At 40.7% G+C, this 12,469-nt stretch overlaps 1 protein-coding gene across 1 annotated transcript in view; it reads left to right on the forward strand.

Annotated features, from left to right (window-relative positions):
* The first annotated feature begins 755 nt into the window (after positions 1-755).
* The window catches only part of LOC109032523 (uncharacterized), a 47,686-nt gene continuing 35,972 nt past the window's right edge, over positions 756-12,469 (forward strand). Inside the window, exon 1 of the mRNA XM_019044702.2 lies at positions 756-1,108. Within this exon, the coding sequence (XP_018900247.2) occupies positions 756-1,108 (353 nt within the window). The remainder of the gene's footprint in view (positions 1,109-12,469) is intronic.

Below are 12,469 nucleotides of genomic sequence, written 5' to 3' on the forward strand. Positions count from 1 at the left end.
ACAGTAGAAATAGCTCCATAGTAAGGCTGAAATAGCGGAATTTACGGGAAAATAGCGAAATTTACGGAAGAATAACTAAAAAGGTAACAGACGTAGCTTTTCAGAGAGCAAAATCACCTACACGCGTGTGTGTAAATTTGGCTGAAATTTTTGTAGCGATTTTACCCGCATGGTTTGCACGTTCGTTTTTTAGCTACACCCTGCCATGAAATACCCGCGAGCACGGCAATTTCAGCAATATTTTTTTTCAGTGTACTCTACCCCATAGTATAGTAACCCCATAATTTTCCCTCTTTGTCCGTAACAACCACTCCTTTCAGCCAATATGATCGCTCCATTTTCCCTTTGTCTCCTTTGTCTATCACTTTGTCTGTTGCTTTGTCCACTGCTTTGCCTATTGCTTTGTCTAGTGCTTTGTCTATAGCTTTATCTATAGCTTTGTCTATTGCTTTGTCTATCGCCTTGGATTTCAGTAACCCCCGTAGAACAGCTGATCGATCATGACGTCGAATACGATGTACCGCCTGATACTCCGTGAGTCGCCCGTTGTTTTTTTTTTTCGAAATCCGAGACGATTTTGAGCCTGTGCCAGGAACTAGCGGCTCTGTCTGTTGCTTTGTCCACTGCTTTGCCTATTGCTTTGTCTAATGCTGTGTCTATCGCTGTGTCTATCGCTTTGTCTATCGCTTTGTCTACTGCTTTGTCTATCACTTTGTCTAGATTTCAATAATCACCCGTAGAACAGCTGATTGATCATGACGTCGAATACGATGTACCGCATGATACGCCGGGAGTTGCCCGTTGTTTTTTTCGAAATCCGAGACGCTTTTGAGCCTTTGCCAGGAACTAGCGGCTCTCGCGGGCGGGAGTCAAAGGCAGCAAAGGGTCGCGGAGACATCCGGACCGCGGCGCGACTCGGCGGCGTTTGGCGCGGTCCGGGGTTCTCGAGCCCAGCACTCCGGCAGACGAAGACGACCCACTTCCAAACGGTATCCTCCGACGTCGCGCGGCGTGGCGGCTGGTCTCGGTCAGTTGTGCTCAAAGTGCGCTCGCGGTTGTGCTTGCAGTCTCCGGCCGGCGCCCGCTCCGCCATGGAGCAGCCTTCCAAGTAAGTCCTTCCGGTTTCACTCGGGCCTACTTTTGTTTACTTTTTCGATCCCTTTCTCTCTCGCTGCGCGCCCGGCGCCGCCCCGCCGCGCTGCGCCGCGCGCCGTCTCGCGAGCATCCGTCAGTGGGCCACTTCCCCCCTCCCCCCCGAGCCCCGTCCCTGTCGCCCCCTCCCCAAGATCCCACCGGCGACCTTCGGATGAAAGCGTGTTTGATCCCTGACTTCTCCTGCAGCTGGGAACTTAGCACTCTGGCGTATTCGGACTGAATGTCTTGGGTCATAATTCCCATAAGTCGTCGAACTTTACATGGTCCTAATTCCCATAAGTCGTCGAACTTTACATGAAGTTTGTGCGATACCTGTCAAATTTGCGTATCTTCATCCATCCCCTCAGAATTTTGCCTCCAGCAGCGGGTAGATCATTGAAATTGATAGACAAAGCGATAAACAGAGAAGACATAGGGAGTATGTAGCTATCCGATTGACTGAGATGAGTGATTCTTATAGACTAAAGGAGAAAATGATGGACTAACTAAAGGGTCTCTCGTCGGTTGCCGTTAGTTAGTCTATTACCTACCTCATTTGTCCATTACAATCACCCGATTCCACCAATAGGAGCCTTCCATATACCTTATGTCTTCTTTGTCTATAGTTTTGTCTATCAATTTCAATAATCGGCCCGCAGTTTTTTTTCTTATTCCTTACTCTTAGAGTGGCTCTCTCTGTCTCTTCTACATCCTCCTCTCTTCTACCCCCTCTACCTATTATTCTCCTTCTACCTATGTTTTATTTACTTTTTCTTTTCTTGTGATTCGTCTTCTTTTGTTGTGTTAATGGGCTTTTCTTCTTCCTTTCCTTATTCCTCTTTTCACTCAGACTTTTTCTTTCTCTATTTTCTTATCTTCTTGATTCTGATAATCTCGTATTTTCTTTCCCTACAATCATATCTTATGTTCCCTCTCCCCGAAGTCAAGCTACCTTCGTTTCGTTATATTTCCCCAATCATGTTGCGAATCCTATACTAAATATGTTCTCAAATTCAATGGAGCTTTTTATTTTTTCTTTTATTTTTAGAAAATGGGAGTAAGAGTATAAATCAATAGTGGAGGGATAATTTACATATACGACGCAAACAAATTGGTCATTCGATGTCCATATACTAAAGATGGATTGTGTAATTAAATTTGAGCAAACAAAACGAATTTAGGAACTATGATCAATTCCTAAAATATCGGACTAAATCACACAAAAATGTGGATGAAAATATTGTGAAGTTTTACATTTTAGGTTTAGGACTACAAAACGATATTTTGTTCTAAGTTCATGCGTTTCATGTTAGCCAAATAAGCCAGAATCTAATTGCAAACATTTCGATGCATTTTTCACAACACGTAAGATTTCCGGCGCAGAGATTGTAACAGCCAATACATGCAGAGCTCAGCAGGAAAGGATCAGTTATTAAGTGATCAATCAAAATATCTTGAACTTTGATATTCCAAAATTTTCAGGAAAAAAATATATATTTTCAAATTTAATCGATGTTCCGGCAATAACGGTATATTCTCCCCTCTCCCATGTGTTATGATTTCCCTCCCCCTCCATCTCCTCTTTTCTCCTCCTCCTCCGTCTCCTCCACCCCCTCTCTCCTGTTCCAGGACCTGTCCTGACGGTGTCTTTCATTCATTCAGTTAAGCCGGTCCTGTAAAATATAGTTGCAACTTGTGTATGTGTCGTTGTGTATCTTATCGTGAAACTTACCGTGAAACTTTCTATTTCGGAAAAAAACCTAATCTCTTCTTAAAAAGTTCGACAAGAAAAAAAGTGAAAGAATAAATCATATTGTGCTATTGTGTATTGCATGAGGATGACAGAACTTAAAGTGAACTTTCTTGCTTGTTATAACTATATGTGCGCCGAAAGTGACTGATTAGCAGGTACGAAGTTTTATTATCTAGTATGGTATATCGTAAAATGACCATAATATTTTGAGCAAAGTTTGATTCAGACTGCCTGAGAAAAATGAATACGAGAAAAAAGGTTCTTTCGTCAAGGTGCAAACTAATCTAAAAGAGACGAGATGCCATAAACAGGTTTTGACACACTTATTTTATGTTTCAAATTTTTAGAAAATAAAAGCAAAGTGTGTAATTTTCATGTTAAATTCTCAAAAAATTGGATCAATTTCTTTAAAATTTGATGATATGTTGTTCTAGTCTCATTATGTTAGAGATACCCTTGCTAAAAATACCGCGTTGGGGAGTGAAACATGCTGTCACGGTACCCCATAACACTGTGCAGCGGTAAATGTTGTTTAAAATTTAGTGCCATACTGAGATCAGTGTGTTATCGTAATGAGATTGACCACCACGGTAACATACAACTGACACCTGGATTTATAGTGGATAATAATAACATTTGCACACTTCGGTTTGATTTGCTAAAAATTTGAAACGTGAAATAAGTGTGTCAAAACCTGCTTATGGCACCTCGTCTCTATTTTCGATTAGTTTGCACCTAATCCACTCGCAATACTTGTTCTCAGGCAGTCTGAATCAAACTTCGTTGAAAATTTTATGGTCATTTTGGAAAATTTTGGAGTATCAAAATTCAGATGTTTTGATTGATCACTTATAACTGATCCTCTCCTGCTGAGCTCTGCATATATTGGCTGTTACAATCTCTGCGCCGAAAATCTGTCGTATTGTGAAAAATGGATCAACATTTTTGCAATTAGATTCTGGCTTATTTGGCTTACATTAAGAACAAAATATCGTTTTGCAGTCTTAAACCTAAAATGTGAAACTTCACAATATTTTCATTCTCATTTTTGTATGATTTAGTCCGATATTTTACCATGACCATAATGATGAAAATATGATCACGACATGTTCTATGATCGTTTTCTGCATGGTTAAAATTTGAAGACGCATAATTCCTTTTCTTCTTCGGATTGTCATTTAGCCTTTGCCCTCCTTATTCGCTCCACTTTTGAAGCTGAACTTTTAAAAAGTTCTCTACAAGGACATGACACGAACTGTCGCCAATAACGCTCCCATACGACGAGTGTTCACGGTGGCTGCTCTGCCGTGTTAAGGAAGAACGCCGTATGAAGATTTGAGATTTGCCAAATTTCCCGCAATAAAATGTTTATTTTTAAGGAAAATTATGAATATTCTTCGTTGAAATTTGCAAACGTTTTAGATCAAATTACAAACAAAATGATCTGAGAAATTGGTGGACAAACATACACAAATTTTCCTGAAAATTAGTGATTTGCCGGGGGAAATTTGGCAACACATGAAGGCTCATACGGCGTTCTTCCTTAGCACGGCAGAACTGCAAGCTGCACTTCCACGCGCCTGCTGAAGGAACGACCATCAGCCCGGAACCAATTTGCACGCGAATCGTATATTAGGGCCGTTTGAGGAAACCGGTCGGTCCGATAAAAAAAAAAAAATCGCACAGAGTTGCGATGAAAAAAAAGAAGTCACTCATCCTCCCCGGGTTCTCTTTCTTTTTTGCATGAGTAATTAACAAGAACATGATGGAAACAGGACGCATGCGTATTCCGGGATGAATTGAATGTAATTGCTGCGTTAATTGTGGGGCGCGCGCCGAGCGGGCGGCGGCCGGAGACTTAAACGCTGCGCGTGCTGCGGTGCGATGCCGGGTCCACACTTTTTCGCACGTATACAGGGTGTTCCGAAATCCCGAATAATATACCGTCGTACAATTCAGACAGAATTTCAAAGAGTGTGGGCATCTAGCAATTCAATTCCAATTTGAGCAATTTGCGATTAGCCTCCCTATGTATTGATATTTTCAGTTTTATACTGATTTTTAACGCATGTTGGCGAAAATTCCAACATACTGTCTTACGACCCGTGCGTATCTCTTTGAGGGAAAATTGTGCTTGTGTGTTTTTTCCCTCTGTATGGAGATTTTCAGCTTTTTGCTGACGTTGGCTGAAACGTCCCAACATACTGTTTTACGACCACCGCAATTAGTTTGTGTAAATTTTTTTCCCTATTTCTTCCAGAGAGAGTAAATCATGTTTCTTTTCATAATACTATTTCTCTTCATAATACTATTTCTCTTCATAATATCAAATGGTCACCTGCTTCAAAATAAAAAAAAATAATAATAATCAAATGCAACTGACGAGTCCTACGCTCAATGAGATTTCGCGGTTGATTTTTTGGTAGCATGCACTGTCATGCTAAGGAAAAACGCCGTATGCACATTCGACAGTTGCCAAATTTCCCCAGATAAAAATGCATTTTACAATAAAGTTTTACATAATTTCCTCGAAATTTGGAGATAATTTAGATTAAATTGTGTACAAAATTGTCTGAAAAATTTGAAGAAATATATCCAACAGTTTTCTTGAAAAATCGTTCTTTATAGCGGAGGAAATTTGACAACGCCTGATGGCTCATACAGCGTCCTTCCTTACACGGAGAAAAAAACTTCGTGCGAGGGACCCAAAGTTGAGGTCATATGAATCTCTGAAGTTTTCGGATCACGTATCTAAAAACTTGAGGTTCAGTTGCCGAAGTTCGGGTCAGACATCTGAAGTACTTCGATATATACAGAAGGGTTCGGGTCACACATCTGAAGTACTCCGGTATATACCGAAGTACCTCGATGTCTGGCCCGAACTTCGGCAGCTTGACCTCAAGTTTTCGGATGCGTGATCAGAAAAGTTCAGAGATCCATATGACCTCATCTTCAGGTCCCGTGCACGAAGTTTTTTCTCCGTATAGCAAGGCAGTAGTAGCTGGACGTAGTAAAAAGACCCTTGACTTCGCAAACACACCGTGTATTGACTGAAAGCGAAAAGATGCCTCGTCACTATCTATTAGTGACCGAGCGTCCACGGCCTTCTCCAAAGCTCACTCATTCGACCGTCCCGCGACCCGCCCGCCCAAAGGTGAGCGGCTTCATCAAAAAGTGATACCGTGTAATAGTTATAGGTCATTAATTGTTCGTGAGATCACTTCGGGATTCCTTTATTGTTGTTCGTGGCTGTCTGTCATTGTTATTGACTTGCATCAATCAACGGAGGAGCGAAGTTCGTTCGGCGGGGCGTCCGCAGCGCCTCGCTGAGAAGAGAGTGAGATTTTTTTCGCCTCTCCTTTTTTTTCACCGCCTAGGAATTTACTCATGCTCAAGCTCGTGCGCAGAACCAGTGGCCTGCGAAATTTTCGCGAGTCGCGTCCTGGATCATTAATCATCATTACCAAGTGCAACTTGTTGCAAAAGTAACTCATTCGCTGTTTTTACCGGAGTAATTTATGGTCTTGGATTCCTGGCATATCTGTACTATAAGCTCCGAGACCTCCTAAATTTGCATATCTGGTAACGCTTAGTTCCAGCATTCTACTGGGCCGATTTTCATGATTTTTGCAGCTATCGACGGGCAATGGAGATGTTGCATGTATGAGGGATTTGCGATTTGACCATTGATTCTTATGTAAAAGTTCGCGGGAAACACGATTGTGCCACTGGTTTTCTCTGAAATCATCTCCCAAGCTCAAAAAAAGCTCTCAAGTTGAGGCCAAAATGGAGGGGATATCCCACGCTATCCTGAGAGTCCACCTCTACATCAAGGCAAACTATCCATGCAAAGATAGGGAGAAAATACATTAGCAGGGTTGCCGTGTTTTCAGTTTTAGAGTCCCCAAATAAAGTGGCAGCCGTGTCAATGTATTTGCTCCCTATCTTTGCATGGATAGTTTTTCTTGATGTAGAGGTGGACTCTCAGGATAGCGTGGGATATCCCCTCCATTTTGGCCTCAACTTGAGAGCTTTTTTTGAGCTTGGGAGTGAATTTTAGAGACAACCAATGGCACCATCGTGTTTCTCGCGAACTTTTACACGAGAATTAACAGTCAAATCGCAAATTCCTCACATATGCAAAATCTCCATTGGACGTATTTCTGTCAAACAGAACTAAGCGCCATCGGAGTAGGAAGGTAAAGAAGGCTTGGATTGGCGGCGGAACCGGGCGCCGGGCTCATTCCGCCCTTACTCGCAATGCTTTTCCATGGCGCTTTCGACAGCGTTCCGTTTGACAGAACGCGCTATCCGGCATTCTAAATTCCTCAAAAGGAACTCAAATTGGCGCTTAGTTCCGTTTGACAGAAATACGTCCAATTGTCTCTAGATGAGCCCGCTTTATTCAGATTTTGAAATATATAATATAAATATTTTTTTTTATATTTTTTGGGTTTTTTTTCTTACGTAGTAAAGTTGCAAATTTCCCCCTTAACCTCCCGTTTGGTACGATTCGTTTCAGTCTTGGCGTGAAGTTTGATATGAATCCCGATTTTTTATTCGACTCTGGTCCAATCGCTCCCGGCCAGAGGAAGAATGGGCCAATGAGAGTAGGATATGAAAATCTTTTCATTTTTTTGGTCGTTCTCTTGTCAAAGTGGGCCTAAGAGAGCGCGAAGCACCCTTTGAGGGTTGTGCCGCGTAGCTGGCATAGCCTCTAGTATACTTCTACGCGGTCACATACGTCGTGCTAAGTAAGATTCATTCGAGAGTTGGCAAGTTTCCTCCGATAAAATGTTTACTTTTGGGTAAAATTTTCGATATTTTTCCTTGAAATTTTCAAACCGTTTAGATCATATTACGAACACAATTATCTGAGGAAGAAAAATATGCTCAAATTTTCTTGAAAATTAGTGATTTGTTAAAGGAAATTTGGCAACGCCTGAATGCTCATACGGCGTTTTTCCTTAGCACGGCAGGCATAGCAAGAGCACAAAACCACGGTTGCCCAGATTGTCTCTGACCTTGAGGTCATCCAATCAAACGGGACGTAACTCATTGTCCAGAAAAGAAACAGTTATGTTTTTCCTAGCTAGAGAAAGTAAAACTTAACCACAAAGCGTTTTTCGACGATCTTACTTGAACTGAATAATCGTTTCCCATATTTCTCATCGTATCCTGGAAATAAATTGTTAACATGAATGCGCAAATTACCAAAGTACTGATTAAACTTGTCCATCGTGAAGCGTCTTTTAAAATAGCCTTATTCAAATCTTTTATAGAAGCTTGCTCTTCAAATCCATGCATGGAATTCCCCATAGCAAGATTATAAGACACGTGGAGTGTTCCAACCACAACGTATTAAATTGATGAACTGGTGGCAATGAAAATAAAATGCATGTGCCCACATGATGGGTACCGCACAGTCAATCAAGTAATTGAAGATACCTCGCATATGCGAGTTTTCGATTCAAACTCATGAGGGCAAATAGCATTGGCTTATAGGCTAAATGAACTCATACCTTCCCTTTTTTTACCAGTGGGCCGATTATTAAAAGTTTTGAGCAGCACGAAAAGACGTCGAAATGAGATATATTATGTGGTTAAGGTAAGGCTATATCATTGTCATATCGACATGAATTCAATAAGCAGGCCGCCGGCATTCGGATGAGAGAAGAGCTCTGGTTTATTGTGGTCACAGAAAATGAAAAAACGACGAAAATACTCGTAGAATCTCTACTCCCAGATCTAAATATCTGCGGTGCTAAGGAGGAACGCCGTATAAGCCTCCAGACGCTGACATATTTCCCCCTATAAAGACCTAATTTACTAATAAAATCGTTAATATTTTTTTTCAATTTTCCCAGACAATTTTGTACGCAATTTTATCTAAAACGTCTGAAAATTTCAAGGAAGAATACGCATCATTCTCTTTAAAAATAGATGTTTTATCCGAGGCAATTTGGCAAAAATCGAATGTCCGTACGACGTTATTCCTCAGCACAGCAGAATAGATATATTGCAAAGCACGCCATGGCATTGGTCATTACGTCCACAAGACACGTCTCGTGCTGACTACTAAATTTCCTGAGAATTAAATAATAGCCAACAATTTAGTGACTATTTTCACTTCGTTCCGATGAATCGAAAGTGTTTGCGACCTCATCGAACCGGTCATGTTCAATGGTTGAGGCGCTATATAGCGCCTGCAAGACTGAAGAAATACTTTACGCATTGCGTCTAACAGTGCGGTCGGCGTGACACGCATGTTAGCGCCTACAAGACTGCATGAATACTTCTCGCATTACGCTAAACGCAGTGCAGTTAATTTTGTTTGCAATTTTATCTAAAACGTCTGAAAACTTCAAGAAAAAATTCGCATAATTTTCTTTAGGAAAACATGTTTTATCCAAAACAGTTTGGCAACAATCGAATGTTCATGTGCGCGCGTGTCTGGTAGCTCTTCAAAGTCTGAGTGATTTTTTGTGCGACGTGCGTGGGTGTAAGTTTTGCTCTATCAAAATTTTCGAGGAAAGTATCCACCAGTGGCGTGGCATCCTTCGCGATACATAGATTGATCTGCCGTTTAAACCTATGGAAAAGGATCGGTAAACGGGGTGTTTGCAACGAACCCTTTAATAATCGATTCTTTACCGTAGCTTCAAATGGGGATATATCGATAATCTATCATTCACGCCTCGTCACTGGTATCCATATACATATTTGTATTCAACACTATGGGGCTATGCCCCAATGGCCGATTCGCGGCCAATGAAATCGTCAAAATCAGCCGTTGGCTTATGAGCAAATAATTTTAATTGAATAACAAAACGATGTTTCAAAGGAAAACTTCCCGCCAAAACAATATTCTTGATGACTTTTTCCTTACTCTGAATTTTGATTCCATTTTTGGAAGTCGACTTTGACAGGGCCACATATAGCTGTCCATGACTAAACAAAGGCCTCTGAAAGTCCCATTCTATTAACACTCTGACCTTAGAACTCCCTTTCCTCAGTCCTGCCCATCGGCCGTCTTACTCCCCTCCCCCACCCCGTCTATCGAGCGTCTTAAAAATGATTTTATTAGAAAAGAGGATTCCTAAAGTTTTTCCGGAATTGAAAAAATTATTTGTCTCGATCTCGAGTCAAGCGATGATTTCTTTTCCAATCCACACACTGGTAGCGGGCATGTTACTCAAAACACACACTGAATAATTTTGAAGTTCAACAGCAACTGCATGGTCTAAGATAAACCAGGAAGTATTCCAAACCTGGACGCATGACTGGACCTCGCGCGTTCATATCTACAAGTTTTGTTGGCAGCTTCGAGAGGATGTGGGGTTCCCTAGTATACGGATCAAGAGCCAGATATTCCAAGAGATTGAAGCCGTGGAATTTTTAGAAAGCTAACAAGAAGCTGCACCGTGCTACAAGGAAGGCCCTCACTGCATCTTTATTATGTGTTGAGTTGTATCAGTTAGACAAAACCTGTTCCGAGCCAAAATACGGAGCCGTCGGTTAATCACATCAAGCCGTGCTAGATTTATCGGGATCTAGACCATTAAAAGGTGTTAACATAAGAATTAAAACGAAGAGGGGAGACATTTTGAACTGGTACAAAACCTTAATAATTTGCCATTGTGCCGTTATTGAATTATACACTGCCGTGCTAAGGTAAAACGCCATATAAACATTCGAGAGTTGCCAAATTTCCTACGATAAAATGTTCATTTCTGAGAAAAGTTATGAATATTTTTCCTTGAAATTTTCAGGAAATTTAAGTGAAATCGTAGCAAAATTATCTGAAAAATTGGAGGAAAAATGTTCATAAGTTTACGAGAAAATTTGTATTTTATCAAAGAAAATTTGGCAACGCCTGAAGGTTCATGCGGCGTTTTTCTTTAGCACGGCAGTATACAACTCTGATTGTATAATTATTCCGCAGAAATTGATGGAAAATCTTCGTCATGGAAGCTTCAAAATGCGTCCAAATAGATTTAAAATTTCAAAAATTTTCCGGGGGAGGCCCCTCGGACCCCTCTCTGTGCTGGGAGTCCGGGTCTTAAAATTGGTACCAGGGCCCGAGATGGAATGTGGCGGCCCTGGGAATCCGGTGTTACCAAATTGCTGGATCCGCCTCTGACTCAAAAAATTGACGAAAAAAAATAGTCTTGATTCAATCGGAGTTTTGCTTGAATCGAGAGCCAAGCCTCTTTAAATGGGATTTCCCTTTGATTCAAGCAAAAAGCCAATTAAATAAGAGTATTTTTTCTTTTCAAATTGTTTAAGAGTCCGACTCTAGATCCAAGAGACTTTTTTGCCAGTGGACGATAGATCTCATTTTTAAAAGTAATTATACGCTTTTCCGTCAGGAATGCACGGAATGGAGTTTCTTATAATAAAAAAAAAGGAAAACACGATTTCTCATGCAAATTACATTGCACATTTTTTTCTTTTAACATGAATGGCTCCATTGCTTTCTTTCCCCAATTTCTGAAATCCTATACGTTGACGCCTAATCGAATTTCGAATCGAGATAGAAGGCAGCGATGGATCAAATCAAGCTCTAACGTTTGACCTGTCAGAGAGGAATAAAAACAGAGGCAACCAATTTATCTCTACAAAAACGTAGCATTCTCTGGAGGGAGAAGGGGGCTAGGGTACGAAACGGGAGCTCTGTGACGTTCATCTCAGTAAGAAAACACATGATGTACAGCAAGTTCGGAAATAAGACGGGAGATTAGCAAAAGTGGGTAGGATGAACCAGATTGCCGCATATTCTCAGTTGTGAACTTTTACAAAAAGCGTCTCTCCTCTGATGTAGCTCCGTTCGTCGCTCTTCTGACGTACCGTAGTAACAGAACCATAGAAGGAAAAGATAAAGATGTACTAAAGTTAATTTTTTTTATATAATGCATGCATACGAAAGAGTTAAAAGTGAACATTTGTATGTAACCATTATATAAAAGAAGCCATCATTTTCGTGAGCTTTTCGCAAACATACTAAAAAATCTTCTAATTCGCGAAAAGCTCAAGAAAATGATGACCTTTTTTTCATACAATAATAGTTACATAAAAATGTTCACTTTTAACACTTTCGTATGCATGCGTTATATATGAAAATAAAAACAAGCAGAAAAATCCAACATGAATATGTTGGAAAAGCGTGCCGAATAACTAAAATGTTGGACACATACCTACTATTTTCACGTCTTTGTTATCTGCATCAATTGGTACTTTTTGCTAAATTTGGGAGAAAATATTGATTCATGAACGTTGAATGTAAATTGATTTTAAAGATTCCGTCCAATTATCTTGATTTTAAGCTGATATGCGGCATTTCGCACGACCGTGATGTGGGCGAACTGCCGTGCATCGGAATCGCGTTGAGTTAATCTCTTTGGATTTCGAACTGTAACTTCTCTCCTATTCGGCCGATTTTTACAAATGAGGTCTCTTTTTATTTGTACTTTAACGGAAAGTAAGGAAAAACTCGCTAAATAGACGGAAAACAATTTTTGTGTAAATTTGGTGGATCCTGGCGTCACGGTGAATGGTTCATCGGGCGTGGAAGATAATAGG

The sequence above is a fragment of the Bemisia tabaci genome, chromosome 8 (assembly GCF_918797505.1).
Source record: "Bemisia tabaci chromosome 8, PGI_BMITA_v3".
Classification (NCBI taxonomy): Eukaryota; Metazoa; Arthropoda; class Insecta; order Hemiptera; family Aleyrodidae; genus Bemisia; species Bemisia tabaci.